Source organism: Rhinolophus sinicus, chromosome 16 (assembly GCF_057876585.1).
Source record: "Rhinolophus sinicus isolate RSI-liver-muscle chromosome 16, RSI-T2T, whole genome shotgun sequence".
NCBI lineage: Eukaryota > Metazoa > Chordata > Mammalia > Chiroptera > Rhinolophidae > Rhinolophus > Rhinolophus sinicus.
The window spans coordinates 29,646,871-29,669,412 of NC_142516.1; the positions used below are offsets into that span (position 1 = coordinate 29,646,871).

General features: G+C 37.1%; 1 protein-coding gene across 2 annotated transcripts in view; it reads right to left on the reverse strand.

Moving 5' to 3' along the window:
• Positions 1-22,541, reverse strand: part of NCBP1 (nuclear cap binding protein subunit 1) — a 36,244-nt gene extending 13,703 nt beyond the window's left edge. Inside the window, exons 1-14 of one of the 2 annotated variants that reach the window (XM_019729179.3) lie at positions 22,123-22,541; positions 15,971-16,059; positions 15,327-15,427; positions 12,915-13,071; positions 10,846-10,953; positions 10,375-10,496; positions 8,925-8,994; positions 8,241-8,456; positions 5,954-6,051; positions 5,195-5,258; positions 3,688-3,798; positions 2,848-2,912; positions 1,370-1,432; positions 1,016-1,090 (exon numbers count right to left, since the gene is read on the reverse strand). In XM_019729179.3, the coding sequence (XP_019584738.1) occupies positions 1,016-1,090; positions 1,370-1,432; positions 2,848-2,912; positions 3,688-3,798; positions 5,195-5,258; positions 5,954-6,051; positions 8,241-8,456; positions 8,925-8,994; positions 10,375-10,496; positions 10,846-10,953; positions 12,915-13,071; positions 15,327-15,427; positions 15,971-16,059; positions 22,123-22,156 (1,373 nt within the window). In that variant the 5' untranslated portion in view covers positions 22,157-22,541. Of the gene's footprint in view, positions 1-1,015; positions 1,091-1,369; positions 1,433-2,847; positions 2,913-3,687; positions 3,799-5,194; positions 5,259-5,953; positions 6,052-8,240; positions 8,457-8,924; positions 8,995-10,374; positions 10,497-10,845; positions 10,954-12,914; positions 13,072-15,297; positions 15,428-15,970; positions 16,060-22,122 lie in introns of both variants that reach the window. The other variant, XM_019729180.3, reaches the window with a different exon arrangement.
• Between the last annotated feature and the right edge of the window lies 1 nt (position 22,542).

The window sequence follows — 22,542 nt, forward strand, 5'->3', positions numbered from 1 at the left end:
ACAATGCCAGACATGAGTCTGGTCATGAGGACACGGAAGGGCAACCCAGACAGTAAGGCTTAGTGCTGAAAACTGACAGGGACACGAAAAACAGAAAAAGAATAGTAACTGTTCAAGACTGAGGACCCTGAAGAGAATGACAACTAAATGCTGCATGAATTCCCAGACAGGATTCTGGACCAGCAGCGCAAAAGACATTGTTGGGATGGCTCACATGTCAGCAATGCCTGTGGACTGTGGTGACACTACTGAACCAGAGTCGATTTCCTGATTTGGAGGGTTGTGTGTGTCTTTGTTTTGGGGAAATATGCAATGGGCTGTTAAAGGCTGATTGGACATTGTTATCTGCAGCTTGTTTCCAAAGTGTTCAGAAAAAGACCAATGTAATGGGTGTATACCGGGGATGCCAAAAAAAATGTATATGTATACAAGTGGACACTTTGGTCAACACTGCTTGAGCAGTAGTTCGCCGTAATCAGAAGTGTCTGGATGCTGATGGTAACCACTTTGAGCACCTCTTGTAATTGCTGAAGTCAAAGGTGACTTGTATTCATCTTTTGCTATCGGTATATACTGAGTATTACAATTAATACAGTTTTCCTTTCTTAAAACGTGTAGACATTTTTTGGCACCCTTTGTACATGCAGAGAGGGAAAAAGCAGTGAGCACTAGAACAAATGTAAAATGCTAATGACAAGGAAATCTAGGTGAATAGGATGCAGTGTTTTGTACTATTTTGGCAACTTTACTGAAATTTGAAATTATTTCAAAATACGTTTGACCAACAAAACCTTTTTGGCTTAATTTGCATAGAATCCAGATGTCATGGTTGCCTAATTTTTTCAGCCTAAATCTTCATTAAAAACTAGTAAGAAAGAGAGGCAGGTACTTAGAATTAAAAAAAATGATATTCTGGACATATATCAGAAATGCAGAGAAGAGGAAACACCGCCCCCCCCCGCCCCCCCACGGAAATTAGGAGACCTAAGCTAGGAAGAAAACACAAAGAACTTACCTCATACATTTTTCTAGAACTTCTTTTACAAACTTTGGTTTGGGACTTTCATGATCTTGAGCAAGACAATCTGACCTAATGAGGAAATGTAGTTTTTATAAATTCTTACACAGAATCTGTACTTACATTAACTTGTACCTAGCTATAAGTAGTTTCCTCCTATCTAAATTATTTCATTCATATATATATATATATATATACATATACACACACACACACACACACACATACACACTTATATATATGTATATATTTCAAACCATGAAGATTGCTTTTGTTATAGTTTTAATATCAACAGGATTATTATTATTATTGACCATAGAGAAATGAAAGATAAAATATAAAACCACTTACCAATCTTCCCAGCTCCAACGGAACTGGAAGTTACTTAGATGATGCGAAAACCAATTAATAAACCTATACAGAGAAGTGGGAGACAGAGGGACAGAAAAAGATGAATGGTTGCAGTTTACACGAGGAACTTGTGTAATCCTTTAGACAAATAAAACCCTATTTTATAGTTAAATGAAAAGCATACACTCCTACCTACAGCTGTATCTTTTGCCACTTTTCTCTGCAAATCCTGTAACTCATTTTCTACTTAAAAAAATAACAGTCCCCTATCTCACTCCTTCTAAAAGCTCTATCCTTTTTAAGTGAATAATAGATACAAAGATACAATTTGAATGCCTGTTTTGTGCCAGGCACTTTATATATGTTTATAATTTAATTCTCACAATAATGTCAGAGGAATGTATTATTTCCCCTATTTAATTGACAATGAAACAGGCAAAAAAAAAAAAAAGGTTATAAAGAACTTGCAGATGAAACATTTTATAAATGGCAGGGCTAAAAAAAGCATAGTCTCTTATCATCAACAAAATATACCATCAAAGCCCTTTTTCCCCCTAAAAATACATCTGATCTCTCTAACTAGATAGGGATCACCTTACTATACGATATAATGCTGTGAAATTTTTAAGAGCCCAATAAATATTTGGTGAATGAATGGCATAATTGGGATGCTCAACACAACTGGTCATTTTATTAGACTAGGAAAGAAAAATCAGAAGACACTTTCTTAAAGCATGTCTTTCATGTGTCTATTAATTTTAATCACTGAAATTAATTAATAGGTCAACGACACAGAATAGCCCTTACTGATAATTTTCAGATACGGAATTTGAACAACAGATATGAAAGATCATAGAAACTGGAGAAATATTCAATATCTATCCTGATCTGATTTACAAAACTGACAGAGGTAAGATAAAATACCAGCTAATAAAGATGGTACATAGACCTCACCCAAAAGAAGACAGTGGGAATGCAATTACCACAGCTATAAAAATCCAATATGGTCTTTTATATAATCAGTCTTGAAGCTGTAGTTACACAGTTGCTAATTATTTTAGAAGTAGATACTACTTATAAACAAACAAAAATATGTATATGTTTACACATAATAAATAAGTATTGGACTCCACTTCTACACAGGGGATTAGCATAAAGCCTATTTTAAAAACTCAAATACCCAATTATAGTGGGAAAAGTGTAACTATTGCCAAGCACCAAACAAGTAAACAATGAGTGAAATTAAAGAAAACCTCAGCACAGGCATCGTTTCATACTGAAAATTAGACTAGAAAGTGTAATATTACATTACGACAAGTGTAAGTTTTATGAAAGAAAGGATTATTTTGGGGAGGCAAGAAAGAAAAATCAATTTGGAAATTCTTAACAAGGTAAGTGTTTTGCTGATCAAGTTCTTTTATAAAGTACAGGAGTAGAAGCTGCTAACAACCAGTATAGAAATAAGGCAATTACTCTACCTGTCTACGCATGTAGTATTCATCGTGTCCAAACGCATATATAGCATTTCAGTTGCCTGTGCAAGCTGTGAATTTGAGGATAAGGAAAACTATTCTCCACCCTCCTTCAAAATAAGTTGTGATAGAAAAAATAAGTAACATTTTCTAGAAGTCTGTACAGTGAATAATGTTGAGCACCTCTTCATATAACTGTCCTTTTTTCCAAAAAACAACGTTGAGGTTATCAATAATGTACAATAAATTTGACCTGTATACACTCATGAAATCAAGATAATGAACATTTGTATCACTTCCAAAAATTCCCCACGCTTGCTTGTAATCCATTCTCCTTTCGCCCCTTCCTTACCTATGTCCCTAAGCAAGTATTGGTCTGCTGTCACTAGATTACTTCACATTTTCTATTATAGAATTTTGTGTAAATGGAATTATATGAGTTCTTATTTGTTTGGCATATTTTACTCAACATAATTATTCTGTAATTCATTCACACTGTTGCCAGCATCAAAAACTTGCTCCTTTTTATTATGTAGTATTCCACTGTATAGCTATAACCCAACTTGCTAATTCATTCAAGTATTGATGGATATTTGGATTGCTTCCAATTTGGGAATAAATAAATTTTCTATGAACATTAATGCCTAAGTCTTTGTAAGGACATGTGCTTTCATTTCTCTTGGGTAAGTACCCTAAGGATGGAATGGCTGGATTGTACGGTACACATATGGTTAAAGAAATGCCAAACTGTTTTCATGAAGTGATTTAAACTCACAGGCAGAAATATTTAATGATTGTTTAAAGCTAGGTCAAAGAGAGCAAGTTTAAAAACAAAGGAAAGGATACAACTTGGGGTAGAGAGCCAGGCTGAAGTTTGCACAGTTCAATGAGAAGTGTTGTGTACATCACATCAATGTGAGGGGGTGCTGGAAGCTGAAACAGCTCTGCAAAGATCACCTACAAAGGAATCAGAAGTCAAAACTCAATTCAACAGCTATCCTATGCACTTCTATTAGAAAGACCTGAACATTCTAAACGTAAACTCTAATTCCATGATATTTATAATGAGAAAAGAATTACTTTTTAATCTTTAAAATTATGCTCTTTAAAATATGAATGCCTATATACTGTAATGAAAATTTCTTCCCTTTATAGCTCAAATAATATGCAAATATTAATGCTTAGCTGATAATCCCAGAGAATCATGCAATTAAATTCCAACTTTGGATACAGGAGTTGATTCACTGAGGGACTCACAGACCCATCAGTTTCATTCTTGTAAGTAGTAAAAACCCTTATTAGACTCTGAGGATGGAAACAGAAAGTAGTCGAGTCAGTCCACTCTACCTGAAACTGGTGCCCAGACCTTTTTGATAATCCAAGACTTCTTTGTCATGCCTCTTGTTCAGAAACTCGTTTCCACCCTCCCTATGTAATTTGTGGATCACCTACCTAGAATTCTAAAATCTGATCTGCATCCCTTCCGACTCCCACACTTCTGTACTTCATTCTGATGACTTTCTATACATTTTACAGATTTAAAGATATGATTTATATTTTGCATTGCAACTGACACAACAGTGAGTCAAATTCAGAGCCTAAGCTTGTAGGACAGAGGCAGTATTTTTAAGAAAGCACACAAGTGCAGTATGAATAAAAAGTGAATCTTAAGTTATACATCATAAATATGCTCATGAATATTTTAACATAAAGGAACATGCAACTGACAGTCTGACCCATGTGTCAAGTGAAAACACTGTTTAATGGGACATAAATCTCACAAGGTGTTCAAATATACTACTAATATCATCTTACTGTATGACTTAATATGGGATCAAAAGCATTATCTATTCTTCCTACTTCAAAAATAATTGGCTCCTTTAATTTCCAAGAATAAAGATTCATACTTAACCCCACCCTGTGACACAGGGAATAATATACTAATGTACACTAGTAATAAGAGGCCAGATAAACAGTTAAAAATAGATTATCTGCCTAAAGTAATACAATACTTTAAAGTGTTTAAGCTACTTATACATCTGTTAATTGGACAAGGTATAGACAGAGCTAAAGGTGACTTACATTATCCATAACTATCCATGAATGAAGACATACTATATAAATAATTTATAGGCAACTCAAAAATCCATTTGGCTACTGGTTTCAACCTCCTCTTTTCTCTTTACTAACATGGCTAACAGAGCACCAAAACAGATAGCAATTTCCTCGCTCCTCTGTTAACTTTCAGAACCTGATAAGTAGCAAGAAAAAAAACCAAGCCAATAGTAGATTATACTTTAAGTCAACAGAAAGATTCTGAAACTTAGAAACACGCTCCATGTGAAATGCGTACCTCAACTATGTGGTAGTTCAAGGGGATCTTGCTCTTCCCTGGGTAGCTCACCAGCTGTGCAGCACTACAAAAAGTGTAATTTAAGGTAAGTATACAAAGATACATGAACAATCAACTAAGCAGTTTCTGTGTTTAGATTTAAGGAAAAGAAAATCTTTTCTGAAATGTTCTAGATTCACTACAGGACAAATTATTTTGTCTAGCACAAGAAAACTCTTCAATGCATCCAAAACTCCCTGAAGCTCAAAAGGAGTCTAAGTAATAATACTAAGGAAGCATATTAAGATCCACTAACTTAGAAAGTTTTAATAGGGTAAACTACTCCCAAAAGACTACATATTCCTTTCCACCTTAAAATTTATACCAAAACTTTCCAAGGTTTAAGAAAAATAAAATAAACTTTTCCAAAGCTAGATGTCTCAATGCTAGAAAACAGAGCAAAACCATTAGTATTCATTTACTACCATAATATTCCCACAAAAAATAGCTTGTTATCCAAGTTAATTTACCCACAGCGTAAACATCCACACAAAAAGCACCACATGCACATTACTACAACGCACTATAGTTCTATAAATCACCCGGAAAGTACTATTTTGAGGGTGAAGAGCTTCAGGAAAGCAAAGCAGATTGGTCCTAGCAAGACGAGATGTCAAGAAGAGAGATTCTCTCACACCCTTAGTATATAATTTGCTCCTACCAAATTATCAAAATTGCTAACTTTTCTCTGCGCTAAAAGTAACATGAAAAGAACCTTACCAAGTGTTCCTTTCCTTCCAGTGGGATTTAATGATGCAGTGAAGATTTTCTTCTATTACAAATCTTTCTACTGAATGACTCCCCGGCATTACAGGACCCTGGAAAGGAAACCAAATGTATATACTACAGACTTAGAAAAAATGTTTTCTTTCATTTATTCAACAAATAGTTGAGAACATATAATGTTCCAGACACTATATTGGGTGCTGAGTATAAAAGTTCAGAAGTGTGGAAGCTGTTTTCCGCAAACTTCATTATTGTGTTCACTTATATGTACAACAGAATTAGAGTATCAGCTGCAGTGTTTCTTCTACATGTCTCACACCATACTGTCACTGCCCACCTCAATTCTTCTATGAAACAAACAAAATACTTTTTGTATATTATTAGTCTTACACAGTTTATTTTTTAAAAAAACTACATGAGCAAATTACTTCCTAATAAACATGGAGAGGGAAAATTTTATTTCAAACACTACATATACATAAAAAATCATGGATGCACTGTAAGATATCCATACTTTGATTTTTAAAAAGGTTAAAAAACATTACCTACATGATATTGTTTAATTTTTTTTTTTAAAAAGCACAGTAAAGAGGTTTAGAGTTTGTTTTTATTTATTTACTATTGTGGACTCTTACTGATGACTTTTAATCTTCTCTATAATTTCTCATTTTTTAAAATAAACACTTTTTTCAAAGGCCAGAACCAAAAAACCAAATCCTCAGATATTTTGTATTTTATTCTCTTCTGACAAAGGATGATGGGAACATTATAGAGGCAACACCAATTAAGTGTAAACAGTATACTTGAGACAAATTTTGAGGTCCTACTCTGGTTCTCCTTGCACAAATAAATACCAATTACAAAGATTCTAGCAGTCTTAAATATAAATTAGACTTTCAATTAGATATACCTAATTAGACCATTACACAATGTTTATTAAAAGCATTTTTTATTACATATGGAATATAGCAAAGTGGGTAGCAAGTTGATAATTTTGTATACAAGCATATAACCGATTCTCTGATTAACTTTTTACTCTGAGACAGATTATACATATATACTAAATTTCCACTGGCCATAGGAATTTATGGTAGGACGGAAAAGAGAAGATAGGAGAAGGAAAACTCAAATTTGACCTTCAGTGGTAATATTGGTTTTTATGACAGTGGTTATCAACTGGGGACAATTTTGCTCCTAAGAGGGGACATTTGGCAATCTTTGGAAACAGTGTTAGTTGTCACAACTGACATTTAACCTCTAAATGCTACTGGCATCTAGAGCCAGGGATGCTTCTAAGCATCCTACAATTCACAGGACAGCACTCCACAATAAAGAATTATCCAGCCCAAAATGTGAAACGTGCTGAGCCTGAGAAGCCTGCTCTATGCTAACTGGGAGGTACTAAGCAACAAGTTGTACTGAGGCCAGGCTGAGTTTCCACACAGAACAAATCTAATAATAACCGTACTTGCTGCTTGGCTATTAAAGGTAAGACAGTCATTTAAATGTAAAAGTATAAAATAATTAAAGCATAGTTAAACTGTAAATTTTACATTAAATATTCATATCAAAACTATACGTTTTCTTAACTATTAAAGTATTAATGGTTGCCAACAACTTGACTTCATAATAAAGAATACATACTATATTTAAAAACTATTAAGTCAGCTTATACTCATGTTTGGGGTTTTTAAATTAAAAATACTTTAGTAAAAAAAATTTATAAAAAATATGAATAATAAGACGAGTTATAAGGGTTAGAGAGAGATGGATAATCTCCAAAGTGGGTATTTTTGTTGAAAAATAGCCTTAAGAATAACAGCTAAAATTATTGAGCATCCATCATGTATCACATACTGTTGTTCTATGCACTTTATGTGTATTAATACTTTAATCTTCATTACCCTTTATAAGATACTTACTATGATTATTCTTCCATTAAGAAACTAAGGTGTAGAGGTAAATAACTCACCCAGTATCACACAGCTAGGATCTGACTAAACCAGGACTAAAACCCAAACCAATGTAGCTCTCAAACCTACTCTCTTAAACAGCATGCTGTGCTGTCTCTTAATCTATATACACATGCTAAATATAATTTCTTGCATAATGAGGTGATACTGTTTAAACTGCTAACTTCACTGAATAAAACTGTTAACTTCATTGCTATTGATCCTCTTAGATAATAAACAACTTGAAATTAAAATGCACCACAGGCAAATCCAAACAAGATTAAACCACAAGTACAATGCAACTCAGGCCCTTTTAGCTGGTCACATACCTCTGGATCATCTGTGTAATCAAACATCCTGAAGATGACCTTTGGCATCGGGTACACGGAATCCTCAGTGTGAGGAGGTGGTGTGAAGGGAGGCAAGTTGTGTTGCAGCGCTTCACACAGGATGCTGTCAAAGGCAAGGTAAGGCCTTAGGATGTGCCGCTCCTGCCAGTGATCCTTTTTCAATTTCTGAATCTGGGCCCACAGGCAATCTAAATACTGAAGACATTAATTTTTCATAATTAATATATACTCGGAGGCTAGAAGAAATAACACGAGTAGACAAAACCAAAAATCACCACTTCTAAAATACAGGGTACAAAAGTAAACTAACTTGCAATTAAATATAGTACAAAGGAATGGTGCTAAGTTTTTGTTTTAATTACTGTATAACATCTATCTGGCTGAGGCTATTACCTCTTACATTTTTCAAACTGGGCATGTAGAGAAGAAAAAAATGTCAACTCTATGAATCTGGAATCCCCAGAACAAGGAATGTTTGAATTATATTCTAACATTTATTAAAGCTCCTCTATAAGCCTAGGGCTCTAAGGAGGGAGACCAGTGATATGAAACGTGGAAACTGAGCTAAGGTATATAAATGGCGTGATGTGAATACACCACAGAGGTAAGAATCTCCTGGAGCGCTGACTGTGCTTGTATCACAAGAGACTGAAATCAATTTACCTCTTCTTGTGGATGTGGCTTCTCAGCAGTCCACACTTGTAACATGGGCACGTGAGTCTTTTGGCGTCTTCTAAAGATAAAAATGATAAAAGATGTTCAGTTGCTTTCTTAATAAAATGCAAATTAAAGCAGTGAAATACATTTTACCTATCAGACTGGCAGATATCAAAAATTTTGATAATGTACTCTATTAACAAAATGTGGGTACACATGCAGTTTCACACATTGATATAATCTCTTTAGAAGATTTGGAAGAGTATAATCTCTTTAGAAAGCAATTTGATTAAATCTATCAAAATTAAAATTATTAGAAGACACTTCAACACAGCCCCTAAGAATTCACATTCCCCACAAATGCATTTGCACATGTATAAGGATATTCACCAAAACATTGCTTGTAATAGCAAGAGACTGGAAATAACCAAATTTGTCTACCAACAAGAAATTATGGTACATTAAAAGAGTGGAATACCACACTGTTGAAAAGAATGAGGTAGAGTTCTGTGTTTTTAATGCAACAAATTGAAGTTAATATATATTAAGTCAGAAAAAAGCAAGTGAAGAACAACGTATATACTGTCCTACCATATGTGTATAAGAAAGGGAAAGAGCATATGCCAGCACAAATGCTCAGATATTCATACTCTTTTATTTTTATTCTTTGGCAAACATCTACATTTTTTAAGAAAACCAGTATAACTTTTCAAAGATATAAAAACATTTTAAAAATCTCACATTTAAAGGTAGCTTAACATAATAAAAAAGCAGATTTCTATCTTTGGACTTCTTTTAGCTTTATTTGTAAATGACTAAATAGATATTAACAACATCCCAAGAAGTATCTATGAATAGATAGAAAATGAAACTTACAACAAAATTACTCTGAAAAAACTTAAAGGAATACAAAACCATTACCTAGCTGCTGGGTAATGAAGCATAAGTTTACCAGTAAACGTATTGTTAGAAGTAAAGGTTGAGGACCAACACCTTAAGGACTTGGTTTACGATTAATGTACATGAACTATATTGTATGTTGTCCATCTGTGGTATAAATTAATAATACAGATGTCCAAACCTTTCTCTCAAGTATTGTGATTCGATAGGTCTGGGGGGCTGGGGCTAGAGCATATTTAAGCACTATGGGAGATTCTTATGCACACTAACATCTGAGAACCACTGTATTAAGATGTTTTATGCCTTTGCAAAACACGACAAAAGCAACTATGTTATCAACTCCTTTGCACGGAAGAAGTAAGCAACATATTTGATTACTCTGAAGTCTCAGTAAGTTGCAACACTAGGGGTATGAAATTACCTACAAAAAGCCTTAGGGAACCGCTTATTTTTGAGACATGGTATCACTGACAGATAAAATTGAACACATGTATGATAGTATCAGGAAGATGTCCTTTACCTAAACAACAAAGAGAACTATGAACTGTGCCCTTACTTAAGATAGCTTTCAGTGTTGGCAAAGATGCGGTCCATCTCTGCATCTTTCTTCTCGTACAACTCCTTCCCAACCCAGGGCAAAGATGACAGAAATGCATACACGTACCAATCCCGTCGCACCTATAGAAGTTTTTAAAAGACAGATTTAAAATATGTGCTAGCTAATTTTCATTCATGTTGTATTTATTCTTGAATGAAATCCTATGGAAACTACTTGACAGGGCTTGAGTAAGACATCTGGCTCATTCAGAGTATTTCTAGATATTTTACTCTTACCAGACAGAATCATTTGAATTAACATATTGATGTCATGAGCACCCACCAGTATGCCAGTTGACTTTACTTTTAGATATTAAGGATTTATAGCGTGACAATCTATTTATTTATTTATTTTTTTCATTACTAAGGGCTACCTGTGAAAAATTCCTGGTATTATATGGACAAAATTCTGCATAAGAAGTTTTCTTACCTGAGGTACATCTTCTTCCTGAGTTACACTTACAAAATTTTCAAACATAGCAACCATTGATGGGGCTGCAATGACGTGACAATTCACAAGATCAGATAAAAAACGAACCTGTTGGGGAAAACAATTCCTATTAACCTGAAATACCCTTTTTAATAATTATAAAACAAGCAATCCTGTAATGACTGAAACCACAGATATGAAAAACTATAGCCCAAGGGCCAAACCTAGCCTGCTGCCTCTTTTTTTTTTTTTGCATAGCCTGAGAACTAAGAATAATTTTTAGATATGTAAATGCCTGGAAAAACCCCAAAAGAATACTTTATGATTCATACAAATGATATGACATTAAATTTCAGTGTCCACCAGTAATCTTTTACTGGAATACAGCCATGCTCATGTGTTTATATATGGTCTATGGCTGCTTCTGTGCTACAGCAGCAGAGCTGACAGATGTGACAGACCTTAAGGCCAGGAATCCACACGTTTGCAGATTTCCATTCTATCCTATACTAAGAACCTAGACTGTAATAGTCTAGCTACTTCACCCTAGAATCTCCTTTTCTGTTTGGCTGTGAAACAATTTTTATTGGATTACAGAAATGAAAACTTCTGAACACTTACAGGGTGTCCTTGGTGTGCCACTGCTAAGCACTATTAAAGTCCCTGTCATATGCTCAGTCTCGTGGGACAGGCATAATCTCAACCCAAAATGATGACTCTTATAATACTGAGGTAAATAAAAAGTCTCTAGGACAGTGACAAAGGGAGGAGGGGAAAGCATCACGAAGGACAACTGGGCTAGGATGAGTCAAGTATTCTCAAGTGGAGAGCAAGGGGAGTATTCCAGGAAGAGGGGTTCAAATACAAGGTGTGTTCAGGGATCTGCAAGTAATTTTGATACAGTTGGAAGGTGTATGGGAGACAAGAATAGAGAAACAAATAGAGGGTGAGGCTAAGGAGACTGGACTTAATCTTAGAGCCCAATGGGAGTCCACACTTTGATTTGTGTACTCAGTAAAAAAGAATGTGATCACTTACCCCAACACACGTGTATTTATTTATAATATACATTGGCCCACTGCCAATCAATGTATTAGGTATTAGTAAGGCTTAGTTCCACTAATATTTACTTTCTGCAACCCAATGAATCATCTTGTGCACCAGGGTTTTAAGACCATCAATTGTAGACAATGGAAAGAAACTGAGGTTTGTAACCTGTATCCAACATGAGTAGAACCTAGTTATAGAAAGAGCAGTCTGGTGCCTCTGTAGAAGAGAGAGAATCTGGATGCAAAAAGACCAGTTAGAGACTAAGACAGTAGGAAGAAGGGATATAGTTTCCTGGAGACAAAAAAGAAGGGACAGGCTGGAGAGAAATTTCGGAAGTATAACTGATAGGCTTAGGGACTGCTTATAGCACTAGGGGGCAAAGGGAAGACAAAACTTAATGCTCAGGTTTTTAGATGGGTTGTTCAGTAGACAGCAACTACTGTGTGTGACAGAAGGAAAGAAGGTATGAATAATGTGTTAATTTACGGACTTCTAGGCAAGATACCTTAGGGCTAGCCTGGTAGCATTTGGAACACAGGTCTGGAGCTCAGGATAAAGGGGGAAGCAGGAGATACAGATCATAGGTTTGGGGGAGAGGAGGGTTGTCAAAATAAAGGTGGTTTACGAAGATGTGACAGAAAAAAAAATGCTTCGGAAGAGAGAGTTTAAAAAAAAAAGTGAAGTGAGGCTAGAATCCTGGGAAACAAACATTTAAGAGGCAAAAGGGGAACAGAAGGTAGGTGGCAGTGGGAGGTCCTGAAAAAAGTGGTGCTACACAAACTAAGAGATAAGAAAGTAGTGTAGAGTCATGTGCTGCAGGGAGGTAGACTAGGATTTAGAAATTTCTGGACTTGGAAATGAGCTCTGTGGAATCTTCAATGAGAATAGTTTCAAAAGAGTGGCTGTTGTGGTGAAATGGGGAACTGTATTTCAAGAGGAAGGATAAATTACATGGTTGTAATTCACCTCTCCGACTCCTTCTGAAAACTAAATCATAATATACTAAAATAATAACTTACCAAATATACAGCTTCATTATAACTGTTTGCTTTCAAAGATTCTTTAAGTTGACGAATCATGGCTTCTACAAACTCTCCACCAAAGTTGTAATTCCTGGCATTCAGCAGTCCAACTAATGTTGTATAAATTGTCAACTTCTCAGGTAACAGACGTGCACTGATTTGAGAACCCGGTACAACAAGAAAATCCCAAAACAACAGCATTATGTTAAGTTGCTGAATTTTGTATTATAAACCTTTCATCATTTTATTAACTTTGGAAGAGGATTACTTTTAGCTGTTTTTAAAACTACTTCAGAAAAGGCATAACTATTGAGTAGAGTTGCAGACATAGCCCCCACAATTTTTCATTTTAATTCTAATTAGTAAATCCAAGAGTTAAAAAAGTAAAACTCTCTAATTATGACATTATCAAACTAAAATAAATATAACTAATGCTAGACCAGTTTTTAGTCCAATGTGCTTAGTCGAATTGAATAGCAGTTCTACAGAAAGTGGTTTCCATGGGAAAATACCTGGGAAACACTGGGTGAAACAAGTTTCTTTAATCCAGAATTATTAAGGGGGAGATGCAGCATTTCAGCATTTTTAACTTAGCTAACCAAATGTCTTACGATCAGAATTCCACTTTGAGAAACACAAGAAAAACTTCAGAACTGAAATTAGTTTCAACTAAGTTTCTATCAGTTAAATTGTTGAATTTTTAACATGGCATTCTGACATAGTAAGATTTTTTTGCATTCCAGTTTGCTTACTCCAAGTGTGTTTTCATTAAAGTTATCTGAAAATTAGGGAAGAGGATTATAGTAATAAACCTTTGGAAGAAGCAAATGCTGCTTCCTATTTAGGCGGCCTTTAGAAATTAGTTCTAAAAGAAAAGCAAACAGGAACTCATGATCATTCAGATTCTCATACACTTTTTCTGTTTTCCCAAGGTACCTAGCAGGGTATTAGAGGCAATTTACATTTTAAAAAGATATTTACATTAATAGCAACCCCTACCCCCCCAACCCAAAAGCCGTAGCTTCCATCAGAGTTTAAGCATAAATCTACTCCGTCTAATAAATGCTTTCAAAACAGAAAACATCTTAAGGATAACAACAGCAAAATGATTTTTCTTAGTAGTTTCTTAGTCTAAGAACATGTCTTCCTAAATATTAGATAGATTCCTTTTAAAAATTGTAACCTACATTATTTGTACTTTGAGAGGTTAATATAAAATCTACTGATAGTTTCAATTTGTATTTTTAAATTTCAAAAATGAGCTATAGGCATTTAAAAACATTATTTTAAAAATAATTTAAATGACAATATAAAATACCTAACAGATAATTCATAATTTATTTTTTTTATTTTTTCCCATTGGGTGGTGATTATTTATTTTTAAATTTTTTATTAGGGAATATTGGGGAACAGCATGTTTCTCCAGGGCCCATCAGCTCTAAGCCATTGTCCTTCAATCTAGTTGTGGAGGGCGCAGCTCAGCTCCAAGTCCAGTCGCCATTTTCAATCTTTAGTTGCAGGGGGCACAGCCCACCATCCCATGTCGGAATTGAACCTGCAACCTTGTTGCTGAGAGCTTGTGCTCTAACCAACTGAGCCATCCAGCCACCCCTGTGGTAGCTCAGCAGCAGCTTGTTGTCTTCAGTCTAGTTGTGGAGGGCGCAGCTCACTGGCCCATGAGGGAATCGAACCGGCAACCCTGTTGTTCAGAGCTCACACTCTAATCACCTGAGCCATCCGGCCACCCCAAATAATTCATAATTTAATGTAAAGCACAAAGATCCCTTTATATAGAAGTCACAGCTACTTCTTCGCAAGGCATACAATTCAGGGTGATCAATGTCTATCTGAGAGATGAAAAAGTCTAGAATGCTAGTTCTACCATTGGGAGAGACCATTTCATGCTTCCATGTGAGACTTTTCCCACTTTAGTTTCCTTACAAATTAAATGCTGATACTTGTTCTAGCTAATAATCTAACTCAGAAAGATTATGCCTACAATAGCTGCAAAAGCTTCTTCAGTCTTCTAAGAAGGGCTATTACTTGAGTGACCAGTTGACAAATTTGTTTAGTACTACTGGTTAGAACTGTAAATTAAATTCTATTATATATATTTAAATGTACGTGCGTAAAAGAAAATCTCTGAATGTGAACATGTCTACCTCACTGAAAAAGTCAACTCAAACGATTCTAAGATTCCAAGAAACAAAACAGAAGGAAAATGCTCAAATTTACTTCTCTTTATCTCTAAGAGTTCACCAAAGGGCCGAAGGTCATTTCATGTGTACAAATCTCCTGACAGAAGGAAAGCTAATCACATATGGAACATAACACAGTGAACATTTCCCAAAGCATTTAAGAGTAGATAATACATTATCACCTGGATTCATAAATCTTTTGCATACATACACTGTACAAAGAAGCCTTAAGATCTTGCTCTTGTAGTTAGGAAGATCAGCTTCCAGAACACCAGCCAAGCTTTCTAGGTTGCTCTCCAAAGAGCAGGCACTCTGCAAAGGACAGCATATGAAATGTCTGTTAAGTACGTAGCAATTAGTGAATTAAAATTTCCTAGGTGATCATAAAAAGTTAGTCTTACACGCAGAAGGCACTAAGACAGGTTTAGTATAAATCTATTCAGATAGTTACTGTTCTTTAGATACCCATGAAAAGAGAATGAATGAAAATTTAAAAGTAAGCAGTCTAAGCAGAATAAGTATTAGAAATGAGGACATCATGGACTCTATTCTCAAATTCATTCACTATGTGACTCTGGGCAAATTTCCTCAAGTATCCAGGACTTGTTTGGCTCTTCATTTGTAAACTGAGAGGACTATTCCATAAGAACTCTTTTAAGACTCATATTCTATGAAAAGCACTAAAAACATTTAATTCTCAATTATCTGCATCCTAAGTGTTTTAATACGCATTTACATTGGCCATGCAAGCTTTGCCTAAAACAAATCATCAAGTTTTCAGCTGATGAAATTAACCAAAACACAGTCAAAGACAACCGGAAGCCCATCACAGTCCGGACCAGTTTCGGTGCATACCTTTTCTCCTACTTTGCATATTAAAGATTCCAAATGATCTTCGGTTTTATTTGCATCAGAGGTTTTTCTCCTTTTGTGAGGCTGTCCGCCTGTTTCAATAATGTAAAAAATTGACATTACATGATAAATCCACTGTCACAAATTTTATTTAACTTTTCTTAGTACTATAATCTGTTTTCTACCAGAAGCCTTACTTTTTACACATAATAGAAGCTCTTAACTGACGTCCCACTTCTCAGACTAGGCAGGATTAACCAATAGTCTCCATTCCCACAGCCACTATAATAACTCCAAGAGGTAGGCATTATTTATGTTAAATTTTGTGTAAAATTCCTAAAACCTGTTAGTGCCAGCAGTATGCATCATTGTAATAATGAAAATTACTACGTAAGCCAAAAAAATATGGGTGCAAAACCAAGGAGTATGTGTTGGAAAGGTTAGGGGAAAAAAGCTTTTGTAGCAGGTATGACGAGGAAAACTTCAAAAGATGGGCAAAGGAGCATAAAACATTAGGATTCCTCACTAGCTTTACAAGTGTCTGAAACGAATAAAAATAGTGCTGGTCCCACACAGCACTAGGGTACAGATTATTCCAAACAACGGGAATTACAATCAGCAGACATATACTCAAAGAAACGTCTTCAGCACTATACCAAATATTTGCTGGGGGAAAGAAGTATGTTTTATGATTTCTGCTTTAACTGGCTCTTGATTCCCTACGTTAACTACTGATCCTATTATATTCAAAAACTGTATCATTCAAAGACTCTTTAAAAAGAAACCCCAAACCTCCTATTCTGAAATCATTACAAGTCAACTATTTGTCCTTTTGATTGCTACAGAACTCAAGTTAAATGAAGTTGTGCTAAAAATCAACCGTAAGCACCGGACTGTCTACTATTCAGATTCTTGGCTGTTAAAGATCTCTTACTATTTTGTTTAAAACTGTAACACACCCCCCTTACCTCCTGCTGTGGAATAACATAAGGCTTAAAAATTTAAATAATAGTGTTAAGTATGGAACATACTGCTGTTGCTACATACAATGTTGGCTAGTCTTCCAATATAATTCCACTTTTGACTTCCTAGATGGGGAATGGCATGTGGCCGAGGAAGCAACAGTCTGTGACTGTGCTGGAGAACTGTATTAATAATGAAAACCTGCAGATGGATATAGGGTTACTCAGGAGCAAGTTATATATAACTTCAATCTTCTCCAGACTTGCACAGCCAAAGGAACTGAACCATTTTTACAGAGTTCATAATCACTTACTTGCCACTGAAACATGGCTTGAAATATATGGTGATTATCATAAAACACAGCACTTGGCTATTCTAAGCTTGCGGTATTAAAAGTCATTCCAATGACTGAAATGATCTTCATGTACCACTTGAATATATGCTGAATAAAACTAATCTATTACTATCCAGGTAGGACCAGATGAAAGTATTATAAAAGGCCACAGAATAAAGCACTCTGCTTTGACTCCCCAGTTCCTTAGTTATCATTATGATCTGGTTTAAATAACCACTGAATAGTTTTGAAGGGATAATGCCATAAAAAATACAACAGGCATGCAGTGTGACAACTGAAATGTATCCCTGGAGGTACTGCCTATGTAAAGTTGCAGACATGTGTGGCATAGTGGGATCAGTGACCTTGAATCTTAAGTACACAGGAAACCTAAGTCACAGGATCTATATATAAAGGTTCCACCACCTGAAGAGCCAACTTTCACACAAAGGTCTTCTGTTTCCAAGATTCGATCATTAAAAAAAAATTGCGTATTTGATGCAATGCTTATGTAAGCTATCAGCCAGGACATTAAAAACAGCCTTCTCTTGGAGCAATGGTTCTCAACTGGGTGAGATTTTGCTCCCGAAGAGCCACCTGGCAATCTCTGGAGACTACATGAGTTGTCCCAACTTGGGGAGGGCGACTGACATCCAGTGGGTAGAGACTAGGGATTCTGCTAAATATACTACATTGCACAGGACAACTCCCAACCACAAAGAATAACCCAGCCCAGTGTCAACAGTGTTGATGTTGAGAAACTCTGTTCTAGAAAGCAGAATACTAAATAAGTGTTCTTCAGAACCAGACTCCAGTAAGGTTGGGAGAATGCACACACTGAAAAACCAGCCGAATGAGAGCAGTTTGTTGTTTTAAACCTTAACCACTGCCCCCTTCTTTCTGGCCCATCTACTTTGCCAAGCTTTATTCCACATCCCACCTCCACGACCTCCCTAAATTGACTATCCATCTGACTCGTTCTGGTGTCAGTTTGGAATCATACCCGTCTTTAAAGCAACCCTCCCAGATCCTCTTGTAAGCTTGAAAAGGGGAAAATGATGATGTGGGGAATAGGATTTCTGAAGAAAAACTAGAAAATACAAGCATACAGTCGTATATCTGAACTGCAACACCTTTTTCTCTTCCCATTTTGACTGTACCGAACAAGTTTTATTTGGAGAATAGTGGGAGGCAGAAAGTATTAAGAAGTAAGAGATGCCCCACTCTCACCTGATACTCAAGAGAGTATGAAGGAAAGAGGGAACCATAGACACAATCTGAACTCATAAACAGTCACAGGATATTGAACTCAGAAGAGAACCTGGGCGAGAGCACAGGGAAGTAGAATAAAACACCCTAATTAAGAATAAAATTTGGGGAATTAGCTGAATGTTTTCACGTACCCTCAAGAAAACATATTTATGGTAGCTCCCAAAGCAAGAACAGATTTTATATTAAAATATAACTATGTAGAAGTTTTGCAATGTAAATTAAAGTTACATTGCCACTTTACTCAGACTCCCTTGGCTAGTATAGAAAAGAGAATCAGGTCTCTCTTAAACCCATCTAAAAGGATCTTAATACATCAAATAATTTTTCCCCTCTAAAGTGATTCTAATTTTATATGGATACTTTGTACTACATCTTATATCCTTATTTAGAATTAGATACACTATAAGAAGTTTTAGACCCACAGAGTCAAAAACAAAAACCAACAATATAAGAGAAAGTAAAGTAACAAAACCAACAGGTGAAGTACCACAATTCTGCAGACTTAAATAAAGCAGAGGTAACCATCACTTCTGAAACAAACTATACTTTTCCTCACAGTAACAAATCCCTTCACTTTATTCATTTTATTTTTCTATAGTTAAGTAAAAAAACCAGTCACAGTCTAAAGGATAGGGGCCTAATGCTAAGTAGCTTAAATGGGGTTAAATGTGGGTTTTGGGGAAGCTGATGGACAATCTAAATACTTCCTTAAAAGAACAAAACAGTCTATTGAACAGCTATTGCCCTGTGCATATTCTATAACAACTGAAAAGCTTCGGAAATATTCTTAAGAGAGGTTCTAAGAAATAAGTTAGATTTAGCACTCAACCAGCATTCATGCACATTAATTTCCACTTAGCACTTCCCTTTCCTTGTCTATAAAATGACCTGTAGGGGAACTCCATTGGTATAGTATCCTAACTGTCTCCCTGGATCCTGAATACTCCAGTCTCAACACAGATACAATTTAAAAATTACCCTCTACGAGCTGATCCTCTGCTACCTCTCCTCACTCATTCTGCTCCAGCAACGCTGGCCTCCTTGCTGCGAGCCTTAAGGTCCTTGCTCTCCTGATTCCCTATACTTAGACACCTGCTTTCCCCCATTTAGCCGCCGGGTTTGCTCCCTTACCCGCTGCAGATGCATTTCTCAGGAAGGTCTTCCCTGAACAACCCATACAAAAACAGTAATTCCCTGCCCCCCACAGCAGTCTCTACCCTCTTTACCCAGTTTTCTTTTTCTCTGTAACCACTTATCACCATATAATATACTATATTTGACTTGATTGTTTCCTGTCTGTAAAAGGGAGGCTCCATCTTTATACTGTCCATTGCTGCACTGCCAGTAGTTAGGACAGTGCCTGGCACTGTTGAATATTTGTTGAATAAATGATTATATCTAGTCAAGCACATGGAAAGTCATGGCAGTCACTGACTAAGAGCTGACAATAATCCAGCAATGCTCTGATATATCTATTAAACTATGATTATAATAATGCAGCCTATTTTAAAATAGCCTTCGATAATATTTAAGCTTCTAATATTTCTAATTAAAAAATTAACAGATGCCCAGCTAAAAGGAAAGTATCTAAAATATTTGATTCAGATCACTGTTTAGGGTAAACCCTAGCTAATTATTACCCAAATTGTGGCAATTTACAAAAGTTCCAGATTCAGTGTAGTATCTATGAGGAACTATAAATTGCCCCTTCATTACTAAATTATTCATTCACCATAGTAAACTTTAACTCCTTATTTTGCTTTTTTGGTTTTTACTTATTCTGAGGTACCTGCAGCAAGACCCAAATAGACAATGATTTAGCTGCCAGCTGGTACTAAAAGAAGGTAACTCCCAAGAAAGTTACAGCAGCATCCCAATAACCGAAGCAAAAGTTGCGTTTCTACAGATTCAAATCCAGTTCTCCAGGTAGCCCTCTGGAAACATTTTCTCTCCCTGTAGGGATACTCTAAAAGGGAGAAGTAGGAGAAGTGGAGAAAAGAAAGTGTGAGAAAAGAAAATGGAAGAACTTTAATAAAAGGCTCAAGTTCTTTAAACACCAAATGATGACTTCAAGCATATTAGCTTCTGATTAATCAAATTCAAAGCACATGAAAACTGTATTTTGTGTGCCCCAAATGTACACAAGAAGCCTCCTGTGTTTAAAAAAAAAAAGGCATGAAGCATAATTCCTGGGTAGTGAACAGGACCCTGGAACTTGCACTCACTGGTGTCTGGGCACTGCTGGCTGTGACTCCATGCCAATTACACTAAAACTCTAGACCCTTAGGTGTCAGATGAGAAGGCTGGACTAGAATAACCTTTCAAGCCATGCCCTAACAGAAATCTGATGTTTCGTTGTTAAAACTAAATACACTTGTTTTAGTTTTACCTACCCTAACTGCCCCAACATTCAAGGAGAGAAAAATGTTAGTGCAGAAAATTCAATTAAAATTTTTTGTTCTGTATTTTTCTTACATCATTGACATCTGCCAATGCTTACCACCTCTTAAGTCTTAACAGATGATTAAAGAAACATTATCATGAGCCATTCATTACAAGCATAACTTCACTTAACCATCACAAAACCGTTGAGAGCTATGTACCACCTTCTATATCACTTCTATATTACAGATTAAAGTTTAAAGAGGTGATATAACCTGAGCAAGGTCACAAAGTAAATCCTAGGGTCTAGCTTTGAACTTAAACCCCCGATTCTAAAGTCTGGCCTCTTTAAACACTACATTCTTCTCAAACAACAATACACTAAAATACTAATAACAGAATGGCTCTTAGTCCCTTTCATTGTGGATGTGTGTTCTTGACTGATTTTTGCAATGGAAGCACCTTTTCCTACTTTTAACTGCAAAATTAGTCTTGGTTTATGATGACAATACCATGACCCCCATGAGCACAACCATCCAAATGGACATGGCAACTCCTGAGCTAAATCTCTGCGAGCTCTCCAGTTCGTTTTCCAGCACTGTCTTACACGACGGAAATACAATTACGGCCAGTGCAAAATCTAACTTAACAACATGCATGTGTTTGTCAGTGACCTCTTGGGTGTGGGTAAGAGACAGATCTCTTTCCCTGAAGCTTGAAAGAAGGCAAATCAACAATGACCGGTAGGGGAGCAGAGCTCACAATGCGATTCATCAGCTCTCTCAGTCACGGCTTTGTTCCTTTCCTTCAGCAGTGTGGGAGAGCCCTTTCCAGGTGCAGGTGGAGGGGCAAAAGGAGAAACTGAGGCTAGAGGGTCCCTGCCACTGTCCCCAAGCGGCGCCGCACAGACCCACACAAGTACATACTTCTCTGCTCGGCGGTGCCAAGGACCAAATCCTGACAGGTCGTTAGAGGCCTGGGGCCCCCCAGGCCTCCTACCGGACGACTAAAGGAGCTGGGGCGAGGGGATAAGCAGGGGCTTTCTAGAAGTCGCCCAGCCACACTCCCGCCGTGCCTCCCTTCCCTCCTCGACTCCCGAACGCTCCCGGGTGGGAAGGGCTTCCCTCGAGACTCGAAGACGAAGGAAGCCAAACGTCGGCACCCACCTGGGCGCGGCCTCGTCGGCCGGACCCAGGACACTCACCGTCATTCTCGTCTCTGTGCCGCCGCCGCGACATGCCGCACGCCGGTGCGCGGACGAGCCGAGACGTCGGGCGGGAAGCGCCGCAGGAACCGCGGGGACGCCGGCCGGCCCGCCCGAGGACAGCAGCGAGGCGCGCGGAGTGGCCGGCGCGCAGGCGCACTTGCTCGCGACGGCTCCCGGAAGCGTAAGAGGAGGCGGCCGGGTGGGCTCGGCAGGTTCGGCAGAGCTACCAGCTCCTCAGGCCGCGGGCGTCCCGTCCGCTCGCCACCGCCCCCTCAGGCTTCCTCCGCCTCTCAGCTGCTTCTCTCTCCCGCCTTTCAATGTAAGTCCTTCCGGGGACACGCAGATCGCGCCGCCTCCTCGGTCCACCGAAGCCCGGGGCTGCGAGCCACGCCGGGAGGCAGCGGTCTAGGACGGACG